Consider the following 25954-nt stretch of genomic DNA (forward strand, 5'->3'; position numbering starts at 1 on the left):
GCTATTCTTTGATTCTTGTCAAAGACAAGCTCATTCCTTCATTCAACAAACATTTCAGGAGTCCCGGCTTTGTGGAAGAAAGTGTTACTCAAGGAGTGTCAAATAAACTTTCAGACTGCAAGTTTAATTCCAAATGCACTGCAAACATTTGCTATACCAAGAAGCCCTGAGTCAATGCTGGACAGAATCAAGGAATTCTGTTGGAAGATCCATTTATGATTTACCCAAAGAGCTATTGGGTGTTGAGGGGGAAGGAAACACTGGGCCTAAGTTGAAGAAATGAGTTGTTTTGGGTAATAGGACCAGTTCAAAAAGAAAAAGACGTCTGGGTGGATTTTTTTTTAATGCAAAACAAGAATCAAGTATAACAGCAAATGCTCTTCATCACCTAAGTGCAAGGCTCAGAAAGGGAGGTGGGCCACTGAATAGTGCATGAAGGCTTCTGCAGTTACATTGGCACAGATGCCCTGACTCTTTCTCTCCTAGGCAACAGCTCCCTTCCCTTCCTAGTAACATCTGAGTTTATCTGAACACGTTTAGGATGTATGTGCTCTGCAAACACACAATACGGAACAGAAGAAATCTGTGGTCATGGGTGTAGATGAGGGTTGAGGTGGGTGGAGAAATTCAACAGGAAACGTGGGAGATTACTATGTAAAGTCTTACGAGGCTTGGAATTGAGGCAGCACAACCTGTGCCCTCAGAATTATAAGCACCCCTCAAACCCTCTTCAAATGGTTCCATTTGGAAATCGTGGGAGATTGAGGAATAGGAATTCCTAAAGATGGACTTCTGGTTCAAACGCTAAGCTCCAAGTATGTGTCTGGCCCTCTGTTGGGCACCAACGTGCTTGTTTTATGAATCTGGTGTCTGTAGACCGTGGTTCCGACAGCAGCCTAGACATGGGATCATGTCTGTGCTTTGGTTTCTGTCCTGAGTTTGTAACAAAATTAGGATATTTCATACTGGAATGGATCAGCACATGTCTCCTGTCCCATCTCCAACGAGGAGCTTGGCAGTGGGGAGAGGAAATAGGATGAGAAGCTGATTATAAAAGAAGGCATGGGGTCTGGGAGTCTTCTGCCCGCCCCAAAGCTTGACTTTGCTGTGGGTGCTGCTTCCATCCTATAGAACAGGGCCATGAGTTATTTGTTTAGGAACCTGGGTCACCGTCAGACTCCCTCATGTACAAATCGAGGGAATGGACTGAACCCCAACCCACCCAGGGCTGTGGGAAGGGAGCAGCAGGAGCACAGGCTCTGCAGCGATAAAAACACAAGTTCAAGTTGCCCACAGGCTGCTTGATTGGGAGCAAGTTAAATTAGCCTCCCCGAGTCTCAGTTTTCCTAATCTGAAAATTGGGGCAATACTTATGCCTTCCTCTTTGGAGCGCTATGAGAAAATAAGACAGTGTCTATAAAAGGGCCAATGCAATGTCTGGCACTTGATAAAAACTCAGGTAATAGGAGCTCCAGGCTCCCCCCCCCCCCGCCCCCCAACACCAGAAATGTTTACATCTGGAAATTTTGAAAAATAGATAGATGATGGATGGATAGATAGATGATACATAGATAGTAGATGGATAGATAGATGATGGATGATAGATACATAGATAGGTGATAGATAGATGAGATAAGAAAGACAGAAAAAGGAGTAGAAAAAAAAATAGGGGATAAGGAAATCTAGAAGGAACAGAAAAGTACAGGAGAGAGAGAGAAGAAACATAACAGCACTTACCGACAGCCTTCAAGGAGGCGTACTTGTTGAGCTCTTTGCCAGGCGGCTGCTGTTCGTAGGGGTTGGAGATCTGGCCCAGGCTGGGGTAGGAATGTGGATGGCCCATCTGCTGGAGCAAAGGGGAGGTGGGCACTGCGTTGTTCATCTGGGTGGTGTCTAGAAGTGAAGAGAACAGACGGAGATGGTCACCAATGGGGCAGGACCTTCTACCCACTCCCACCATGGCCACATCCCTTGAGACCAAAACTCCACGCCCTTTGGGGACACAAGAGGGAGGGCAGCTGAGGATGGGCAGGTATATCGGCAACAACCAACTCTGCATTGGAGAGCACCCGAGGATGGATGGGTAAAGAGCAAAGGATTCCCCAAGAACACTTCCATCTCCCCCCAGATTAACATAAGGTCCTATCACTGCGGGGACTACTTTTATCAAAGCAATATACATATAAAAAGATGACCAACTTCAATAACAGTCAAGGAAATGCAAGTCAGGACAACGGGAGGCCACTCCCCTGCCAAGAGATTGGCAAAAATTAAAAGGACTGAAGGACGCCAATCTAGCAAAGATGTTGGAAACTGGACAGTCTCATAAACTCACGGGGGACATATGATTTGCTGTATCTGCAGAAAGGAATCTGGCAGCGTGTATGGAAATTTAAAATGCATGTGTATGTTAACCAAATAATACCACTTCTAGGGATGGAGCCTTCAGCCTACAAGCAACAGAATGTGAGGATATTTGTTCAGAGCTGTTCTTTGCACCATGGTTTGTAAAGTGAAAAATAAAAACCACACAGAAACAACCTGAACTCCTATCAATGTAGGAATGCTTAAATTATTGTACATCTGTATTAGGTACATAATATGTACATACATATGATGGGCTATCATTCAGCTGTTAAAAAAATGAGTTAAATATCAGTTAACTATACATGTCAGACTGGAGAGTTTCTTATGGTTTATATTGTTAAGGCAAAAAAAGCAAATGTCAAAGTAATGCGCATAACAGGGCATTTGGTTTAAAGAAAAGAAAATCTGCATGTTTTTGTGTGCTGTGGTTTGCAAAGACTGAAAAAAATAGGTAAAAACACACAAAATGAATACTGGCTACTTAGAGGGACTGGAATTTATGGGGAAAAAGGTTCAAGAAGTTTTCTCTCAGGAATTATTCTTTGAGCTGTTAAGGGTTTCTGTCTTCGCCCTGAGAACAATGGGATGGACGGACTGAAGGCAGGAGTGAAATGGGAGTCACGGAGTCCAGGTGAGAGAATTATGGCTCAGTTTCAGGCAGGAAGCAAGGGTTCCCTCCATCTTCATGAAACACATCTGGAGATCCAGATCAACGTGGCAGTAGTTGCTAGCAGTGCCTTGAAAGGTCCCCTTTACCAGCATGTGTACCCATTTCCCAGCCACTGTGTCAGTTGCTCAGAATTCACAGGTGCCCCTAACATCCAAAAAATTGTTCTCGGCTGATGGGAGCCACCATCCTGGGCTGAATCTGCTTAATGTCCCTCACCCTTAACACCCAGGGTGGGTGACAACCAACGCCCAGCTGACACTAGGGTACCAAGACCAGCCCTTGCCTCAAGGTAGGGATAACTTTATTGAGCAAGGGGGGCTCCAGAGCTCCCATGGGTTGAGACAAGTTTAGAGCAGGGGTCAGCAAGCTTTTTCTGGAAAGGGCCAGAATGTAAATAGCTTAGGCTTTGCAGGCCATCCAGTCCAGAGACGACTCGACTCTGCCCTTGTAGCAAGAAAGCTGACATAGACATTATGTCAGCGTGGCTGTGTGTCAATAAAACTTTATTTAAAACTTTATTTACCAAAATAGGTGGCAGCTGAATTTGGTCCACGGGCCATAGTTTGACAACCCCTGGTCTAGACTTTATCTGAAACTAAGAGCCCCATCCCTGTGTGGCTCCTTTATCTTTCCTATTTTGTTTCCCTCACAACCTTAGAGAGGTGTGTGTGTTTTACTCCCTCAGAGTTTCATACACCTGAACCCCTCTCTCAAGCACTGCTGCTTGTAGGCAATTCAATCCATGACATATATAGAATAAGTTTGGCTTTAGAAACCAATACACTCGAACGGAAAGAAGCAGGGTTACCACAGCTGAGACACAGAGATAAGGAGAGTATTTTTATCACTGCACATGCATGGGCCATCCCACAAGCCCAACTGTCTAATGGGAATATCGCCAAACATAAGCCAAGTCGCCCAGCCGCTGGCCAGCATCTGAGGAGGCGGGCATGTCTCTCTGCCATGATAACTTTTTGGCTGGGATTCAGCTGGGGCGGAAGAGTCCTAAGATTAATGAAGTCATGGTGGAAATGTTGTCTCATGTAAATTACAGCTCTCCCTGTAGCCTGGACCCCACATCCTCTGACATTTTCCTCTCCAGAGCAACCTGCTGGGGAGGTCTGTCTGCTTCCCCTGGGCATATCAGGCCAGACATGCTTGTGCCCAAATGTTGGTGTAATAGGAAGTGATTTACTGTAAGTTCTCATTGTTTGCTGCTCTGTGGGTTTTTTTCCCCAACACACACACACACACACACACACACACACACACACACAAACACACACATATTTTAGTTGACAGCTACTACTCTGTGTATTCAGAAGTACCAGTTCCAGGCACTCTGCTTCATCCCCATTTGACTCATGTGATGAGCTGCCAATCACTGTAACTCTCTTAGTTTGGGTTTTCCCAGAAGTCACTGAGATAAGGACTCAAGTACAAACATATTTGGGAGGTGAAGTCAGGCAATACTGCAGACAAGGGGTGAGGGGGCGAGATGGGAAAGAGAAAGAGGCAGATAAAGAGTGCAATGCCCAGCAAGGGGCAACTGTGGAGAACAGGAGTTTAATCCCACTCTGGCATTCTGGTAAATGGCGTTGACTGCATGTCTCAGAATTCTGTCAGCCCACGGGCAAGTGAGCCCCTGAGTATTTATGTGCCAGCTCCCATCAGTCGTCGTTTGAGGGCTGCTTCTGGGAGACAGTAATTCCTCAGCACTTGTAACCTACCATGTTCATGGGCACAGTGAGCTCTGGTGGCCAGAAAAACTCTTACTCAGAGCTGTAAGTAAGAGCTGGCAGTTGGAAATTAGGCCAGTAACTCACCCTTCTGGTCGCACAGTGAACATGTGATCCAAGTCAGACCAATCACAGCACCTCCTTCTCCTCACAGTGATTGGGCCAGAAGTGAGCATGTGATCTAGGCTGGGCCAATCAGAGTCCTTCCCTGAATTTTTTCTATTGGGAAGCTTTGGAGTCAAGGAGCCAGGAGGTCATGAATTCAAATGAGTTTGAACCTACCATGTGAAGAAAATCTTTCTTCATTGTGAAAGAATAAGGAAAGAAGCAGAGGAGATAGGGAAGTCCCTTTCTGAATAAGCTAGTGTGCTTTGGGTTTACTATCACGTGCAATGTAAGTTCTGACTAGTACAATTGTTGTCCGGAATCCCTCTGGGAGGCTGGAACTGACCAGAAGGGAGGCTTCCCATGGGGCCTGCAGAGTGCACCAAGGTGGAACCGGCATTAGCCCTGGATTTTCTACAGAGCTTCAGTAGAAATTTCAAACAGCAAATTGACTGAGTAGTGCATAAAGAATGCCCAAGGACTTTCATAAGTTAATTAACTAATATCTTAATGGCAGGTATTTTTTTTTTCTGGAAATAGACCCTTAACTAGTTACAGAGCTGACACCACCTAAGCCCATCATCCAGTGGGAGCCCTTACTCCCATCTCTTTGCTCCCTCAGTCCCAGATCCCATCCACTATTTTCAAACTCTGTTTCCAGTCCTGCCAGGGGAAATGCTAAACACTTCATTAAAGAATTATATTCTTAAACAGAATACTCCATTATAAAGCATTTGCTTTTGGATGATTTCTCCCAAGTCCTGGGCTAACTCAGGGGCAGCGAGTAGTTACTTAATGCCAGTGGGTAGGACTGAGATGGCCCACCAAAGTGATCCAGCACAAAGGCAAATGAGGCTGCCCCAGAGTCACATTCCTACTTTCACATTCAGAACAACAGGAAGCAAATTTCTGGCAGTTTTAGATAGTCATTTTTTTGCTAGCTTCCAGGAGCTGATTATTCAGAAATACTGAAATCCAGGCTCAGGGCAGCAATCAAGAATTATTAAACAGACATTGGCGACTGGGTTTCTTAAATGTTATTTTCATTTTACTGAGCAGGAGGATGGACCAGCCATGGCAACCCAGTTTTTCTGTGAGTTTTCCACACATAATATCCAACTAAGGAGGACAAACAAAAGAGTAGATGGGAGGTAAGCTCAGGTTGGCATCCAAGAAAAATAGAATAGGGTGAGTGAAGAGAGAAGAGTAGGTTATAATGTGCAAATCCTGACCTTGTCAACTGAGAGAAGCAGCATAAAGATAGGAAATAACTATTTGAATGTATGTATATACGTAGTATGTATATATGTCCATGCACGTGTATGTATTTATATACATATGTACACAAATATATAATATAATGTATATTATATAATATATATTATATATTTTATATCTTATACATACACTAAGTATATATACGATGCAAAAGAAATTATATATATAATTTATGTATTATATATTATACATTTTATATATAATGTTTTATGTATTATGTAATATAGTAGGTATTTGTATATGTACACTTATATAATTACATATTATCAATTTTATATAGTATATAATATAGTATATAATATACTCTGCAAAAGAAATTATGTGTATATATAATTTATATATTTACTATATATATTTTACATATAAATTATATATATATATGTGTGTGTGTGTGTGGGTGTGTGTGTGTATATATAATTTCTTTTGCATAGCCATGACCATAGAGGGAATCCAGGAGGACCAGCCATGTCCTGCTCCCAGCAGTATGGTTTCTCTTCTAGATACACCTCAGCCCCAGAGAGATCTTATCCACCTCACCTCTGTAGAAAGGTACTTTCTACCCAAGGTCACAAGAAAACTTTCCCTGCCTCATTACAATTTTGCAACTCCTTCTGATCCTTAGAAATAACTGACAAGGACTTGCTGTTCTGGGATGCTGCATTCCGTCAAGACCCTCAGTCAGCAAACAAGAAGTTGATAACGTCCCCATGTTCCCCTTCCTAAGACAGAAAATGGGCCTCACATATTTGACAATCATTTTCAAAGAAAGTTAAAATACACGTACTCTATATAGAAGTATCTGGCAGACTTACAGCAAGGTAACCACCATGTAAGTACTGTTATGATGTGGTATATCTTAGTTACTAAACAGACTAATGAATGCAATCCAGATAGGGTCATTAAGGTAAAAATGCTCAATTACAAACCCTGGGATGATGCTCTAGTTTTCTCAGAGCAAAAGAGGCAGATACCAACTATTACAAACTAGACCAGTTTGGCTCATCTTAGAGGAAAGGCAACAATAGTAAGTTTCTCAAGGCATATCACAAGGAAGAACTGCACAGAAAGGCACAAGATGGTCAAAGACTGCTGTTCTGTGGAGCATATATTATATGCCAGTCACTTGGTAATGAACTTTTCATGCGCTATCTCCTTAAATCCTCATATCAATCCTGTGAAGTAATGATACAGGAACAATATCTTTAAAATAATTTTTTATTGTAGAACAGTTTTAGATTTACAGAAATACTGCAAAGATAGCACAGAGAGTTCCAATATACCCTGGACCCAGTTTCCCCAATAGGGTACATTTGTTACAATTAATAAACCAAGACTGACATATAACTATTAACTAAAACCCATACTTTATTCAGGTTTCCTTAGTTTTTGCCTAGTGTCCTCTTTCTGCTCTAGAATCTCATCCAGGTAGCACATTAAATTTAGTCATCATGCTTCTTGAGGGATCTCTTGGCTGTGGATTTCTCAGACTTTTCCTTATTCTGATGACTTTGACAGTTTTGAGTATTGGTCAAGTATTTTGTAGAATGTCCCTCAACTGGAATTTGTCTGATGTTTTTCTCACGACTAGACTGCAGTTATGGGTTTGGGGGAGGAAAACCATACAGAAAAGGTGACATTCTCATCATAACATATCAAGGATACATTCTATGATGACATCATTATTGATGTCATAAATATCAATATTGCTGCCTGAGGCAGTGTTTCTCAAATCTCTCCACTATAAAGTTACTCTATTTTTCTCTCTTTGCACATACCATACTCTTTGGAAGGAAGTCACTATACATAACCCACACTTAAGGAGTGGGAAGTTATGCTCTACCTCTCTGAGTACAGTGTCTACATAAATTATTTGGAATTGTTCTTCATAGCAGATTTGTCTCTTCTTCCCCATTTAATTATTTGCTCAAATATATATATATATATATGATATATATTAGTGTGGACACATGGATATGTATTTTATACTTCGGATTATAATCCAATGCTATTTTATTTTGTTTTTTCACTCAAATTTCCCCAGGTTTGGCCATTGGAATCTCTTTCAGTTGGCTTCTACATTCCCCCCTGCCCTTTCTTTGGAGAACTTTCTTACTTTCTAGCAATCCAAGATGCTCCAGGTTCACCTTGTTTATTTCCTGTCCCATCCTAGAATCCATTTCTCCAAGGACCCTGGTTCCCTTTCTTGGAGAATGGTGTTAGAAACCAAAATCTGGGTGCCAAGTGTGCTCACGGCTTCTAGTCCCTCTCAGTTGACTGAGTAAGGAAATCTATGTGTGTATACAGACTCATACATATATACATATCTATAAATATTTATATATGTAACCGTCTGTGTCTATATTAAGCTTAACATGAATTCATCCTGATATCTTCAACTCTAATCCATTATCACATGGATCAGTCTAGCTTTCTCCCCTTGCTCATTTATAACCTCCCACCCCAACAATGAGAAGCCTGACTCCCATCCTCCACCATCCATTTACTTAGTTGTTTAATTCCAGTATACATGTCTAGCAATATCAGAATTGTTAACCCATAGCCCTATGGGAAAACAACTGTACCAACTAGACTGCAGTCTAAGGATAATGTATTTTTCAAATTATTAGTGTGCTCTTCTCTTTTGTCTTCCGGAGTATATGAGGTTTACCTCAGATGGCCCATGGCATCCCTATACCTAGGTAAGGCTAGGAAATTAGGATTTATTAAAGAAGGAACACAAAGAAAAATGGTGATGATATTGATTAATGATAAAGAAGGTGAAAACACAGTTATATGCATAATAAACAGAGAGGTGTTATTATTTCATATACAAACTAATGTACTATTCCAAGAGTCCCTATGAGATACTATTACTAACCCCATTTTGCACAGAGAGGTTTTGTGATTTACCCAAAGTTACACCACTTGTAAGTGGCAGAACCATGCTTTGGACCTGGCAGTCTGACTCTGGAATCCGTGCTCTTAGGCACTTCCTTACTCCCTCTAAAGGAGGTAAATGCAAATTTCTGACATTCAAAAAAGACTGTGCAGCAAGAAAATAATAAAAATTTTAAGTCACAATATTGACTTTGGAAGGTAGTTTTTACTAAATTCCTTCATCTCTACTCTTTGGCATATTAAGGACCAGTCTTGGTTGGCAAGACCACAGAAGTTTTTGGCAAGGGTGGACCAGAGAGGAAAGGGATGGGAAGGCTCTGATTCTAGGAAATTGTGAGAATGACAAAAAGAGAGAAATAAGGGGGCCTAAGATCATGTCTCTCAACTTTCCCCTTTTGGTCTTCAGACCCAGGTGAAGGAGAAGAATGATGGATGAGTTGAGGGTGATGCTGAGGGCAAAGACCTCTTGTCCCACTCTGCTGTTTGGGATTTTGGCAGAAACTCATGGTGAAGAAGCTCTGTGCTACCAGGGGGTAGCTGAGCCTGTTAAGAAATAAAGAAGTATAAAAAACTAAAACTAGAGTTACCATATGATCCAGCAATCCCACTCCTAGGCATATATCTGAAAAAGATGAAAACTCTAATTCAAGGAGATGTTCAGCACTATTTACAATAGCCAAGACATGGAATCAACCTAAGTGTCCATTGACAGATGAATGAAAAAAGAAAATGTGGTACACATATACAATGGAATATTACTCAGCCATAAAAAAGAATGAAATAATGCCATTTGCAGCAACATGGATGGACCTAGAGATTATCATACTAAGTGAAGTCAGACAGAGAAAGACAAATATCATGCGATATCACTTATGTGCAGAATATTTTTAAATGACACAAATAAACTTATATACAAAACAGACTCACAGACATAGAAAACAAACTCCTGGTTACCAAAGGGGGAAGGGGGGAAGGGTTAAATTAGAAGTTTGGGACTAACAGATACATACTACTGTACATAAAAGAGATAAAAAACAAGGACCTACTGTATAGCACAGGGAACTATATTCAGTATTTTGTAATAACCTACAATGGAAAAGAATCTGAAAAAGTATATATATATAAACTGAATCACTTTTCTGTATACCTGAAACATTGTAAATCAACTATACTTCAATAAATAAATAAAGTACCAAAAAAAAAGAAATAAAGTGGTATGGTCTGAGTACAAGATTGTCTGGTTGGAGTTCTTCAATGACTCTCATGTACCAGAAGGCCTGAGAGCAGGGGTCCTGCTACAGAACTTGTCGGTGTGGGGCAACGAGTCCCATACAGTGGCATCGAGTGAGTTTCCTTCCACTTTCTTTTATACTTTCTTTCCCAAGTAGATGGTTAACACAGCCCAGCTCAGACAAAAGTCATATACTCAGAAAGGCCAAATAGAAAAGCACATTAACCATGTGAAAAATTTACCCCTGTTTCTCTAAGTATTACGATCCTATTTTACAGATCAGGAAACAGAAGCTCAGGGAGGTTGAGGTGCTTGTCCGAAGTCACACAGCATGTTAGTAACCATCTGGATTTGATCCCAGGTTTGTCTAATGGCAAAATTGGTGTTTCCTCCACTAAGCTAGGCTGCCTTTAGCATGGGCCAGGCTCAGCATTAAGCCTCCCCTATGAAGAGAGACTCTTCTGTCTTGAGTATCTTTCCTTGTAAAACTTCTCACTTAAATGAGTAAACCACTGGCCTTTTTGTTTCCTCTTTTATCCAGAGAATAGAACTTACTGTTGTATCTAGGGAACAAGCTGGGCTCGCCCATCCTGAGAATCCCCTACTGCCTTGTGGAACCCACCTGTGCTCTGACCTCTCCCACTCGGCTCATCCATCTATTCCTCCTCATATATTTGGGTGTCTACGGCGTGCCAGGCATTGTGTTTGGTGGACAAGTTCTAGCTCTTACACTGCTTACTAACTAGAGGAGCTCATAACATTTTTCTAAAGCTTTTTGCACACTTGAGAAGTACCACATTTCTGCCTGGCCCCCAAGGCCATATTGATCCTGCCCAGGGTCCTTCTTCACCCCTACTCTTTCCAACACACTCTCTGTGCCCCATCATGTAGCCTCAGCAGACTCTCTCCCCAGGCCACAACATCCAAAACAACATAATGAAAGAAGAACGGAGTTTTGAGTCAGTCAGCTCTGCATTCAAATTCTGGCTCTTCCATTTCCCAACAGCAGCTTTGGGAGGTGTTATACAACTGACTCTGTGAGTCTCAGTTTTCTCAGTTCTAAATTGAGGACCAGAACATAAACCCTCTCGGGGTTCGCTGTGAGGTTTAGAGACTGCACATATACCATGCTCAGCATACACGTGAAACACAGTAAGCATCCAACACACTGTAGCTAAAGCTTTATGGCTTCCAATAGTCAGGGAAACCAAGACAACGTGATGAGTGGCCATGAGAAGAGAGTGTTAGGTTTCCCTAAGGCGCTCTCTGGGCTCAGAATTCTTGGACACATTCCAGATTATTCAATTATCTCAGAACTGGACAAATAAGAGAGAATAACAGGAGATATTCCTGTGGGAACCAACTGCACTGGTAATTCTCTTAACAACAAAAGAGAATAGACATTCAGAAGTTGTAACAGAGCTCTGGGTTTTAGCTCTGTTTTCCTTTCTATCCTATCCAAACCTTTACATCCAGCATCCTTTTAAAGAGAAAACCTGAAAATTATAGTTTGAAACATCACGTAGATTTTTCTCTGGTCACAAGCAAGCAAAAAATTAAAAAAAAAGAATCAGATCAAACTCAAAATTACCCTGAACTTGTCAAAAGAGAACATAGCAGGCTAGCCTCTAACCAGAAAAGGTTGATGTAAACAGAGAATTAAATTCATATTATTGAATCTTGGTGGCAGAGGGTTCAGAGGGAATTTGTGATAGAGAAAAAATGAACATATATCATTGGAAAACCTTTGGCCAATTGGGCATGTGTGTTACCCAAGGGTTTATATTTTTAAGCATGCAAAAACATTTTTTTTAACTTTGAGCATCTAGGATGTGAACATTTTGAAACTGGAGTTGTTAAACAAATATTTATTTAATGTTCACTTCTGGTCATCTTGTGTGCAGACTCTGAGGGACAGAGATTCACTTCAAATCTGAGGTTGTGCTCCAAGGAGATGCAAGCCTAGGATAGGAGGCAGATCAAGAACAACACAGGTGAGAAGGAGGAGAGTTAAAATCAGCATGGTTAGTACTATGATACAGCAAAACACAGAGTTCTGTGAAGGCCCAAGGGAGGGGGTAGCTAACCCGGGTTTAGAAGGTACTTTTTGAAAAATACTCTCAAAGACAGTAACAAGAAGAGGACTTTTTAATTTGAAGTAGCATTGTGTCTGCTCAAGAAACTACAGTTTATTGGCATCACTTCTGAAATAGGACATCTCTACGGTGGCTGAACTCACCACTGAGGGCTCAGCATCATCGTTAGAATATCAGAGGTGGTTGTTTTATGCTCCAAGCAGCCATTTCCCCAGAAGTCAACCTGATGAGCTAGTGTAATGATGGAGGTTTGTCCCTTCACTCAGGACAAACACCCATCATTACACTACTTCATGAGATTGACAGATAAATGGACAGATGAATGGATAAAGAAGATATACATATATATACCCCACATCTTCTTTATCCATTCATATATATACGTGGGTGTGTGTATTTATATATAAACACACACACACACACACACACACACAACACACACACATAGGAGTTTGGGATTAACATATACACACTACTATATATAAAATAGATAAGCAAGGACCTACTGTATAGCCCAGGGAACTATATTCAATATCTTACAATAACCAATAATTGAAAAGCATCTGAAAAAGAATATATATATATGTATAACTGAATCATTTTGCTGTACACCTGAAACTAACACATTATAAATCAACTATACTTCAATTTTTTTAAAAGGTTAAAAAATAAATTTAAAAACAATTTTTTAAAAAGATTAAGTGAGGTCATATGGGTGGGCCCTACTCCATTCTGACTGGTGTCCTTATAAGAAAAGAACATTTGGACACAGAGATGCACAGGCAGAGGAAAGACCATGTGAGGACATGGCAAGAAGGCAGCCATCTGCAAGCCAAGGAGAGAGGCCTCAGAAGAAATCCAAACATGCTGACACCTCAATCTTGGACTTCCAGCCTCCAGAACTATGATAAAATTAATTTCTGTTGTTAACAAAAAGAGCCCCCAAATGGAAAGGTTGTTTCATTTCTGCTCCTTCTTCTCCTCCCTCTGTGTCCTCCTCCTCCTCCTAATTCCACTGATTTAAGTTTTCTTTTCTCCCCCATCATGGTCAATCTGTTTTATCAGCTGCAGGGTGAGTAGCAGCCAGCCGTCTTGGACTTTATTGTTTCCAGTCCTAACGTGTTGTGGGATTTGAAACGCGATACCCACGCTTATTAGGATAAATTGTAAAGTAACCACTAGCCGCATATCAAAATAGTATTTCTTCTGAAAAATGCTCTCCTTTTTCTCCTACATATTTCCCAAGCTATCTCTGAATCATCTTCCCCGTCTCTGCTTAAACATCATGTCCTCCAGGGGACCTCCCCAACCCCATCCTATCCTAGTTACCACTGGAGCTCTCTGTATTCACTCGCTAGGGCTGCCATAACAAAGCACCACAAACCCCGAGGGCTTGAACAACAGAAATGTATCATCTCCCATACAATGCAATATTACTCAGCCATAAAAAAGAATGGAATCATGCCATTTGCAGCAACATGGAGGGACCTAGAGATTACCATACTAAGCATAGTAAGTCAGGAAAACAAATACAATATGATATCGCTTATACGTAGAATCTAAAATACTACACAAATTAACATATCTACGAAACAGAAACAGACTCACAGACATAGAGAACAGCCTTGTGGATGCCAAGGGGAGGGGGGTCGAGGAGGGAAAGACTGGGAGTTTGGGATTAGCAGATGCAAACTATTATACGTAGGATGGATAAACAACAAGGTCCTACTGTATAGCACTGAATAACTTTGCTGCACAGCAGAAATTAACACAACATTGTAAATCAACTATACTTCAATAAAATTTTTAAAAAAGAAACGTATCATCTCCCAGTTCTGAGGGCTAGAGGTCCGAGATCAAGGTGTCAGCAGAGTTGGTTCCTTCTGAGTATGGTGAGGGAGAATGTTCCATGCCTCCTGCCTAGCTTCCAGGGGTTGTGCTGGCAACCATTGGTGTTCCTTGGCTCCCAGATGCATCACTTTGACCTCTGCCTTCATCTTCATGTGGTGTTTTCCCTGTGTGCATGTCTGTGTCCAAATTTCCCATTTTTATAGGACGCCAGTCATATTGGATTAAAGGTCCACCCTGCTCTATTGTGATCTCATCTGAACTCATTACATCTGTAATGATCCTCTTCCTAAAAAGGATCACATTCTGAGGTACTGAGGGCTAGGACTTCAACGTATCAGTTTAGGGGAGGGAGGACACAATTTGATTAGTGACACCCCCTTTCCTTCCTTTCTTTATCCACATGAATACACTGATTTATTTTCAATGCCTGTTTTCCCACACTTCTGAGGTCAGTGAATACAGTCACCTCCTCCACCCCTCCATTTCCAATGCCTATCCTAGCTCTTTGCACGGAACTGAATTCTAATACAGGAAAGGATGAGGGATAAAAAGAACGATTTTCAGGGACCTGCTATGTGACAAGCAGCATGCAAGGTGTTTTACCTAAAAGTCAACTATTTGTCTAAGAAAAATGCATTGAATGTACTGGCTTGGCAACAGCCATTTTAGTTGCTCTGAAATTTGTTTTTGCTTTTTGGAGTGCATATGCAGTGGATAGGTGTTTTGTTTATGGACCATTTGATGCCTGGACAGCAAATGACAGCAACAACAAAGTAAAGCAATATAACAGATGAGAAAACTGGGCTCAGTTTAACCAAACACTATGGATGCTACACTGCTCAGGTGTGCATCCTTCAGGTGATAACGATGGACATATGCCCCATGGATGGAGGATGAAGGATGTTCTACACCAAGTCTCTAGTAAAGTCAATTCCACACAGGGGTTAAAGGATCCAGTAGCCAGTCCCACTTCAGGGGCTGTTAGAGGAATTTTCCAGCGTGCACCAAAAAAGACCTTTAGCTCATGCTGTGGTGGAAGATTCAGAAAGCCAATGTACGTGGCATGATACTCTTTGACTCCCCTGTCACCCACGCGTTCTGCCTACTCAAGAGCCCACTTGATCGAGGTGCACATCTCCCCCACTTAGGGCCTGTCACAAAGAATATAGCTGACTGGTTATGAAATTCACAGTAATGGATGCTACCATCTTTCTCCCTCTTGTCCAGATCTTCTAAAGTCCCCTACAATCACCTCCTCTCACTCAAAATGCCAATCCCTCCTCTTGAAAAATATTTTAGAGCAAAATGAGATTATGGAGACAGAACAGATCATTTAGAGACAGAAGACTCGGATTCAAATGCTGCTCTAGCAATGTATCAGCTGTGAGGCCTTAATCAAATTAATTGACCTCTGGCACCTCTGTTTCATTGCATATGAAATGGGGGAAATGGGAAACTAAGTATTAAATTACTGAATGCAACACACATGCCAACAAAAGAATTAAAACCAGGATCTCGAAGCGGTATTTGCATACCCATGTACCTAGCAGCACTCTTCACAATACCCAGGATATGGAAGAACACACGTGTTCAACAAAGGATGAATGGATTTGAAAATGTGGTATATTCGTACACTGGAATATTATTCAGCTTTAAAAAGGGAGGAAATTCTGGGACTTCCCTGGTGTTCCAGTGGGAAAGACTCCGTGCTCCCGATGCAGGTCCAAGTTCGATCCCTGGTCGGGCAACTAGATCTCACATGCATGCCTCAACTGAAGAGTTCATATGCTGCAACTAAGAAGTCCACATGGGACTTCCCTGGTGGCGCAGTGGTTAAGAATATGCCTGCTAATGCAGGGGACATGGGTTCGGGCCCTGGTCCGGGAAGATCCCACATGCCACAGAGCAACTAAGCCCGTGTGCCACAACTACTGATGCCCAAGTGTCTAAAGCCCGTGCTCCGCAACAAGAGAAGCCAGTGCAATGAGAAGCCCGTGCACCACAACGAAGAGTAGACCCCGCTCACCACAACTAGAGAAAGTCCGCATGCCGGCAATAAAGACCCAACACAGCCAAAAAATAAATAAATAAAATTAATTTTTAAAAATAAATAAAAAGTTAAAAAGGTTTAGAAAAAGAAGTCCACATGCCGCAACTAAAAGATCTTGTGTGCCACAACACAGCCTAAATAAATAAATAAATAAAATATTTTTTAAAAAGGGAAGGAAATTCCAATCCATGCTACAACATGGATGAACCTTGAGGACATTATGCTAAGTGAAGCCAGTTACAAAAAGACACATACTATAGGAAGCACCTAGAGTAGTCAAGTTCATAAAGACAGAAAGTCGAATGGTGGCTGCCAGGAGCTGGGGAGAGGAGGGAATCAGGACTCAGTGTCTGATGGGTATCAGAGTTTCAATTTTGTAAGATGAAACATTTACAGAGATGGATGGTGGTGATGGTTGCCCAACAATGTGAGTATAAATTACACTACTGAACTATACACTTAGAAATGGTTAAGGTGGTAAATTTTACGTTATGCATTCTTTCCCACAATTTGGGAAAAAACCACACGTGCCAAGTACTTTACCCACACATCCTTCAAAATACCCAAACCCATGGCATAAGTTAGGCATTATCATCTGCTTATTTTGCAGACGAGAAAACCGATGCAAAGGGAGGCTTTGGTCAAGGTCACAAGGAAATAAACAAAGTCCAGCTCTATCCAAAGCCAGTGCTTCTTTCTGTATACTAAGCGATTCTTTATGACAGAGTTCAGAATGCGATAAAACAAGATACATCCTGAACACGCTCACCTTAGTGCTTGGCACACATGAGAGCCTGTAATGTTAGATCCTTTCCCCTATAACATTTCTATTTTTTAAAAATTTAAGCCCCTAGAAAAACAACCTAGCCATTTTCTTCTCTGAGAATGCTCAAGGTGGTGATTTTTTTTTTTTACTTTATTTATTTTATTTATTTATTTCTGGCTGCACTGGGATAATAACGCAGCCAGAAGTAAACAAATAAAAGAAATTTAATTTAATAAAAGAAATTTATTTCTTCACTGCTGCACGTGGGCTTTCTCTAGCTGCAGCGAGCAGGGGGCTACTCTTCGTTGCGGTGCGCGGGCTTCTCATTGCAGTGGCTTCTCTTGTTGTGGGGAACGGGCCCTAGAGCGCAGGCTCAGTAGTTGTGGTACACGGGCTTAGTTGCTCCGCGGCATGTGGGATCTTCCCAGACCAGGGTTCGAACCCGTGTTCCCTGCATTGACAGGTGGATTCTCAACCACTGTGCCACCAGGGAAGCCCAGGTGGTGATTGTTGAATAAACCAAATCCTTTCTAATTACAGGTTGAGCAAATTTCACTTATGAAATAATCACGTGTGCCATTCCTAGGCCAGGCATCTTTCTGGGTACTGCAGAAAAAGAACTGGATAAGGCTCACTCCAGCCTTTGAGAAGCTCAGTTCAATGGGGTGAACGGACAGGCAAGCAACTTCCCTATAACACATGTGATTACAATACTAAGTGGAATAAGTCAGAAAGAGAAAGACAAACATCATATGGTATCACTTATATGTGGGATCTTTAAAAATGATACAAATGAATTTATTTACAAAACTCACAGACATAGACTATGTCTGTGAAATAGACTCACAGACATAGAAAACAAACTTATGGCTACCAAAGGGGAAAGGGGGGATTAACTGGGAATTTGGGATTAACAGATACAAACCACTATATATAAAATAGATAACAACAAGGACCTATAAGGACCGACTGTGTAGCACAGGGAACTATATTCGATATCTTGCAATAACCTATAATGGAAAAAGAATCTGAAAAGAATATATATATATATATATATATAACTGATTCAGTTTTATATATATAACTGAATCACTTTGCTGTACACCTGAAACACTGTAAATCAACTATACTTCAATTAAAAAAAAAGTAGGCTTGTCATACTAAGTGAAGTAAGTCAGAAAAAGACAAATATCATATGATATCACTTATACCTGGAATCCAAAAAAGGGTACAAATGAACTTATCTACAAAGCAGAAATAGAGTTACAGATGCAGAAAACAAACTTATGGTTACCACAGGGTAAGGGGGGGGGGTGGATAAATTGGGAGATTGGGATTGACATATACACACCACTGTATATAAAATAGATAACTAATAAGGACCTGTTGTATCAAACAGGGAACTCTACTCAATACTCTGTAATAATCTGTATGGGGAAAGAAGCTAAAAAAAGAGTCGATGTATATATATATGTATAACTGATTCACTTTGCTGTACAGCAGAAACTAACACAACATCGTAAATAAACGATACTCCCATAGAAATTAAAAAAAAACAAGTAGGCACAAAAGTCAGAGGCTATGTCTGTTTCAAGATGGGACATAACTTATAGTAATCCCTCCGAATTCCTAAAAACGATTGTCAGATATAAAAAATAAACTTTAAAAATGCAAAATGATATCACCATGAGCTATCATTACGTATCTATGAGTGGCAAAAAAACCCCAAAATTTAAAAATCTGACAGTTCCAGGTCCTGGTGAGGACATGGGACAACTGAAACTCTCATACCTTCTTGGTACATTGTAAATGTCTAGACCCAATGGCCTCTTAGAACTGTATGTCATAGATTCCTGGGCAATCTAAGTTAAGAAACTAAGTTAACCAGAGGTCATTTGCCTTACAGACTCGGGATATTTTCATAATTGCCTGATACCTCTCTCGCATTACAAAGCCATCAATGTCCTAGGCCAACATCAACCCAAAGAAAGAGACCTAAACAAACATTTCACGTCTTGTTCCATCAATTCCATCCTGCTCCCAACACAACATTTTAAGGCCCATATTCTTCCGCCAGGGAGAAGTAAGAGAGGGAGGTTTTGGCTATGACCCTTCCTCTTTACATTAAGAGGATTCTGTTCCCATCCAATGGCCTTGTCTCATCCTTCAATTTTCCAACTGGACCATGGATCCTCGGATATCCACACTGAACCTAAAAATTATTAATTCATAGAATAACTAGGAGAGAACTGTCTCTTTCCCCAGCCCCATCCTCCTTCCCAGAGGATGATCCTCACTGGAGCCAACGCCAGGAGCCGTACTTATTTAACAGGATTTTCCTTCAATTACTTGAGAAGGAAAGGAGGAGGAAGGTGCTTGGGCGTGAATCTTGGTTCCGCCTTTCTTCTTTTTTTAATTCAAATATAAGTTTAATGATTTCAGTTCAATGCAACTGAAAATGTAGTGTATTAAAGGGCATTTTCTACTAAATTTCAAATTACAGGTTGTGGGCCATTTCTGAGCAGGAGTGTCATATCCTACTGAGTATTCAACTTATTAACTAAAGTGACTGACATGGTAGGAGGTGGGGAAGAACAATGATCAGCTCATAGAATTTGGCTAAGAAAGGAAACGAAAAAAAAATGCAAATAATAATTAAAATAGCTACAGATATTAGTAAAATAAAAATACAATCCCAAATATCCATCTCTTAAATTACCAGAAAAAAATTACAGGTAAAGTTACAGCAAATACAGTCCTCACAGATTTGGGTAACTTTATTTGCATTTAATAGTGATTTTTAAGCCCTACAGCCAATGAAACCATTTTAAAAAGCACTATGAGGACTGGAAATTTAGATGTCTATACACAAACCACCTTTAAGATCATTTTCTTTTGAAAATATTCTCTACTGAACAGTAGACCCAAAAAGGGCGGGGGGAACCATCGATCACATTTACATTGCAGTTGGGGAGGCACTAATATCTTTGGCTGATCTGAGATTATTCTTAGTGTCCCATATAAATAAAAAGACCAAAAATTTTACAGTTCAGCTTGATGAAATAAAAAGAAAGGCAATTCACATTATTTATAATTTCACATATACAATGCTGTGTTACTAAGCAATGAACACTTTCATAAAAAGATTTATTTCACACTTCTATGCAAATATCCACAGGTATTTTCTAATCATGAGATAATTTTACAATGCTAGTTAGTAGAAAAATGTATCAAATGCAAACAGACCAGTGACTTGACTTGAGATGACATTTTTAACAACTATAAATTTAAACACCACTACATTCTTGTTTCTTTTGTTGTTGAACCACCCTTGTACCCCGCCCCCCCCCCCCCCTTTAGGACACTAAGTTTATGTTGCACGTTCTGGTTAAGCAGAGACTTCAGAACCACTGAACTTGAAACTTATCCCCTAGGGATGCAGGTGAGATGCCCAAGGACTATGGCTTTGCGAAGACAACACCTTGAGTTTGGCCAGCAATCAGAGACAACTCTTCTGTGTGTAGTGATAAGAGATCCGAGTGACATCAGTTCTACTTTTTGTGCAGCCTGTGATTCTGATGGGGACTGGCAGATCTGTGCCTCTGCCTACTAGGACCACCCTCCCAGGAGGCCATCGACAAGGGGATCTAGGTGACCTGTTGATGCAGATCTGTCTATCCTGTTATGTTTGTTACTGGTTACAAATTCTATATTCCGTTCAATTAGTCAGACTAAAGTTTTTCACTGTGTTTGTTTGGCAAAACGAATTAAACAGAAAGTAAGGTTTTAAAAAAAATACAATATTGAGTAAATTTCTTAACATCTCTGTTTCCTTGCTATAAAATAGTGATAATCATTGTATCTGTCTTACAGTGGTGCTGGAAGAGCAAAACAAGATAAGGGTTGTAAAGATGTTTATGCCTAGCACATTGGTGGCACTCAATAGATATTAGGGAGTTGCTGTTATTGTCATGGAAATATCTGGCCACTCAAAAGCCTCCAATGTCAACAAATGAGATAGGAATTAGGTTTCTTTCAATTCTCAGACCCCCTTATAATCAATATCAGGCCTTTCTAGAATGACTGATATTACTGAATAGGGCAGCAAAAATACCCAGTTGGCTGAGAAATTGGACCTGGAAATAGATCAAGCTAGCATATTGTCTGGACACATTAGTATCTTCTGCTTCTGGGCACTATTGCTAAGCCCAAACGTGGCTTCTCTCTAAGGCCTTGTAGACCCATGGCTGGAAGCTGGGCTCCCTGTTCCATGTTCCCCAGGTCTCTAGCCCAGACAGAGCATGGGGGTGGGGAGTTGTCTGCGTTGCTGGAGATGGGGAGGACTCTCCTGGCATCTTAGAGCTAGATGACTCTGTCAAATAGCCAAGTGGTTAAATGAGGGCTGTAAATGAGGCTCATCTGTCAGTCGTGGGCGAGCACCAGCTCCATCTGCTGTGTCAGAAGCCTGGGGAGTGAGTGGAGGAAGCAACTTATAAAGCAGGAGGCCCAAGATGGGAGGCAGGAGCATCCTCAGGAGATGATAGAATTGCGTACCTTGAAGACTCCCCCAGTCCCTTCAAAAGTTTTATAGATAAAAAACAAACAGGGCTTCCCTGGTGGCGCAGTGGTTGAGAGTCCGCCTGCCGATGCAGGGGACACGGGTTTGTGCCCCGGTCCGGGAAGATCCCACATGCCGCGGAGTGGCTGGGCCCGTGAGCCATGGCTGCTGAGCCTGCGAGTCCGGAGCCTGTGCTCCGCAACGGGAGAGGCCACAACAGTGAGAGGCCCGCGTACCGCAAAAAAAAAAAAAAAAAAAAAGACCTAAAGAGGGGGTGGGCTTGGCCATGGTCACTCAGTTAATGTGCATGATGAGTGCCAGGATGACAGTCAACTCTCCAGAATTCCAGAATGCTTCTCTCTCCACACAGACACACCTGACTCAACTTACACCTAACCCATGGGTGGAGGAGATGCTCTGAGCAACATGAGAATAAAACATCCCAGTTCTCTTCATATGCTTGCATCTGTTCTTCAAGTTCAAGTACCTGTTCCTCTCTATAGAACCTCAGAATAGACGTGATCACATTCATTCATTCATTCAATAGATATTTTTGAAGTACCTCTATGTACAAGGCATCATCCCAAGCATTGGGAATGCATCGATGAAAAAATAGACCTAGTTCCTATTTCTGGGAGCTCATAATCTAGTGGGCAAGACAGATTTTAGGCAAAAAGAAAATCATATGAATATATATACACACACACACACACACACACACAAATTATGCCAGTTTTTGTAAAGAAAAAGTATTGGGCACTAGTTGTTCCTAATTCACATGTTGTGGGATATTATGAAGACTTGACTGCTATGTTTCCCCTCACCCCACACTTTTTCTTATACAGTGACCCTTCTTCATTGGGCAGATGGCCACAGGGCATCCAGAGTCTTGATGGAGAGTTTGAAGGAAGGAATCAGACAACAAAAGAGTCCAATTCCAGATTTTTGAGCTTCAAAACACAGCATTGATATGGACAAACATTTGCTAAGCTAGTATTTTATTTTATTTCTGGCCCAGAAGATATGAGGAATTCTGGGTTACAGGGACAGAAGTTAGATAAGAGAGCAACTGAGTCACCTGTTAGTGTGTATTCTCTGAGGTGGGGCTCTGTATGATGCTCAAAGAAACAGGTAGAAACAAAATACAGATCTCTCCAGTTCTCAGATCCCCAAGCACATCTGAGAGCTTGGCCCTGGATCAGAGATATTCCCAGCTGATAAGCTGAGCAGGGAAAAGGAAATGCAGAGAGAATCAGGCTTTCCCCAGTCAGCAAATGAGGAGGCTCCCCAGCCCTGGGTCCTCCAAGATTAAAGGCTGGCAAGCAATCTATAATTGGAGTCGTATGTCCTCCCCAGCCTTAGGGTAACCACATGGCTGAATAACTCCAAGTCAACATCATGGCTTAGCTATTGTCTCAACAACAGATTAAAAGCAGAAAGAAGAGAAGCGATGTGGGTGATCTGAGAGCTGAAGCCCTAGAAGGCCATTATCTGTCTTAAGCTTCAGCCCACCCTACCACCCACTCCTCCATGTGAGGTTATAATACAATAAGTTTGCAATTATATTTTACTTGTGAAAAAAAATAGTGGTGAGTCAAAAGCCAGCTCACAGATGTAACTGGCACCACTAGTTATGTAAGTGGGAGGGGGCTAAGTCTTTGGCTGAATGCAGACTCCCCAGTGTGGGTCCATGTTCTTGGGTCTGTCTGGCTGCTCTGGACCTGGTCTCCCAGGAGCACTTGGCCCTGGCTGGTTAAGACTACCAGACACAAGAAAGGTAGTGGTTAAGATCTGGGTTCTGAAGGGAGACTATGGGACTTTGGATAGACCTCAGGGTCTGGACCAAGAGGCACAGCAGCATCACAGCATGGACCATATGACCAGAGACTGAAGAAGAAAATGGACACCTCTACAGATGTAAGAATGGATGTTTCAGATCAGCCAAGAACCAGACTGAGTGATGTATCCATCAGTAGAAACCACTGTAGACACATAATCACCAAAGACCAAACCTGTCCCCTAAATATGCCTGAACACTATGCCACCCCCCTCTGAAGTTAGCTGCAATCTTGGGGACCAGGGTGAAGGCAAAATACATTAAGTAAGGAAATGTTAATTGACATATGTAAGTTTTTAACATCAGACAGAATAAGAACATAAAACAGAATTAAGCTAAGTTATAAATATAAGTATATTTATGTAAATATAAGTGTATATTATACACACATATATGTGTGTATATTTATATCTTATATGTTTATATATTTATGTATAATATATACATAAGTATTCATATGTATATATGTAAAAACATAAAGTGTAAATATAATCATATAATAAATATATATGTACATATATAATACACAATTATAGTTATATAATACTTTATATTTCTAATTTATAAAATTATTATAGATAATAAATATGTTTATTATATAAATATATAAAGTATATTTATATAAATGTATAGATTTTAAAATTATATTTATATACTACTTTATATTTTTATATATATACTTACTTATATTTATGTATATATATTTACATTTTCAGAGAGAGAGAGAGAAAATTAACCTCAGTTCATATCCCAGTTATGTCACTTTATAGCTCTATAACTTTGAGCCCAATGAGCTGCTCTCTTGGTTGGTTTCCTTACATGTGACATTCTAACTAGAGTGATCCTACCCCCCTCCATCCACCCTTAGAACCATATTGATCTCTTTTTTTTATTATCAGTGATAAAGAGGAGACTACTGGCCTGCCTCCAGGCTAACTGTCCTGCTATGTGTGGGGTCCCACATGGGGATGCATCCCACCCAAGGTGCTAACAGTGCCCCTGCTGGAAAACACTGGAACTAACCCTGTGTCCCTTTAAGCCTAGCTGGAGAACCACTGTTAACCAGCTTTGCCTCTCTCCTGGGTCACCTTCTGCCTGGCCAGTGGTGGGCATGAGACTGAGTCTATGGCCACCCCAGAACCCTGCCGCTGGGCATGTCCCACCCAAATCACAGAACCTTCCAGCCTCCAAAGAACTCTTATCATCCATTCTCACATTTACTCCTTGCAGCATCTCTGGAACACAGGGAGTATCACCTCTTTAATGGGGAAAAGTGAAGTCCAGAGCGTATCCCACAGACAGACTTGAGACTCCAGCTCAGATTCCTGCACTCAAATCTAATTCCCTTTTGGTGCCCCATATGCTGCGGACGAAGACAGTCATAGATTTCTCTAGTGTCCTGGCCTGGGTCTGTGCCAAATGCTCAGAAAATGAGTGGTTGGGGAGCATAACCTGGCTTCTTCCCCACAGAAGGAGTCTTCCTTTCCCTGTCCCAGAGCTGCCTCCATCTAGAGACGGTAAAGGAATCTGCTTGGCCCCTTTGGACCCCTCACGTTCCCACAGCACCCCGCCCCCCGGCCCAGACCCATTACCAGGAACCCAGAGGACAATCTTCGTATGAAACCAGCTTCTTCTTCTCTGCCTCCTCCTCTTCTGAGAGATAGGCACACCTTTCACTCATGGCTCAAGTCAAAACCTCAGGCCTGGGCTTCCCTGGTGGCGCAAGTGGTTGAGAGTCCGCCTGCCGATGCAGGGACACGGGTTCATGCCCCGGTCCGGGAAGATCCCACATGCCGCGGAGCGGCTGGGCCCATGAGCCATGGCCGCTGGGCCTGCGCGTCCGGAGCCTGTGCTCCACGGCGGGGGAGGCCACAGCACTGAGAGGCCCGCATACCGAAAAAAACAAACAAACAAAAAAACCCAAAACCCTCAGGTCCCTCCTGGATTTCATCGCCCCAAGCCCCAATAAGTGACCGAGTCCTATTCATCCTTTCTCATAAACATTCCTCAAATTTCAGGGTTCCCATCCCTGACTCCAGCTCTATTTCCACATTCCCTGTCCTATACAGGCCACTGCCATCTCTCCTAGGACCATCACTCAGAGAAGAGGTAAAGGCACCAAACCAATGAGCTCACAGTCATTCAGCTCCCAGGAGATGCTCAAGGGTCATTACAACGATGGAGGGGAGCTTCCATGAGCAGATCTGGGGGCCAGATTTTCAGTTGCATGAGGAGGAGGAATATCTGTGTTCTCAGAACTCAGCACAAGGCTGGGCCCAGAGGAAAGTCATTTGTTGGGTAAATAAACAGGATGCTGGAAGTTGTTATATGAGAAGGCCCTACCATGAAAACAAAACAAAAGCAAACAAAAATCGAATACTGTATTATACAAATGGCCGCAAGCTGGAGGCATAGAGTAATAAACATGGAATTGGAAAGGACTTCGGAAATCATCTACTGCAACCCATCATTTTATAGTGGGGGGTGGATGGGTGGGCAACTGAGGCC

At 41.6% G+C, this 25954-nt stretch overlaps 1 protein-coding gene across 2 annotated transcripts in view; it reads right to left on the reverse strand.

Moving 5' to 3' along the window:
- SHISA9 (shisa family member 9) overlaps window positions 1-25954 on the reverse strand; it is a 296188-nt gene that overhangs the window by 26895 nt on the left and 243339 nt on the right. For both annotated transcript variants that reach the window (XM_027117353.1, XM_027117351.1), the window contains exon 3: window positions 1738-1893. In XM_027117353.1, coding sequence (XP_026973154.1) covers window positions 1738-1893 — 156 coding nt within the window. The remainder of the gene's footprint in view (window positions 1-1737; window positions 1894-25954) is intronic.

The sequence above is a fragment of the Aethalodelphis obliquidens genome, unplaced genomic scaffold, assembly GCF_003676395.1.
Source record: "Aethalodelphis obliquidens isolate GAN/ISIS:26980383/991018 unplaced genomic scaffold, ASM367639v1 scaffold18, whole genome shotgun sequence".
Taxonomy (NCBI): domain Eukaryota; kingdom Metazoa; phylum Chordata; class Mammalia; order Artiodactyla; family Delphinidae; genus Aethalodelphis; species Aethalodelphis obliquidens.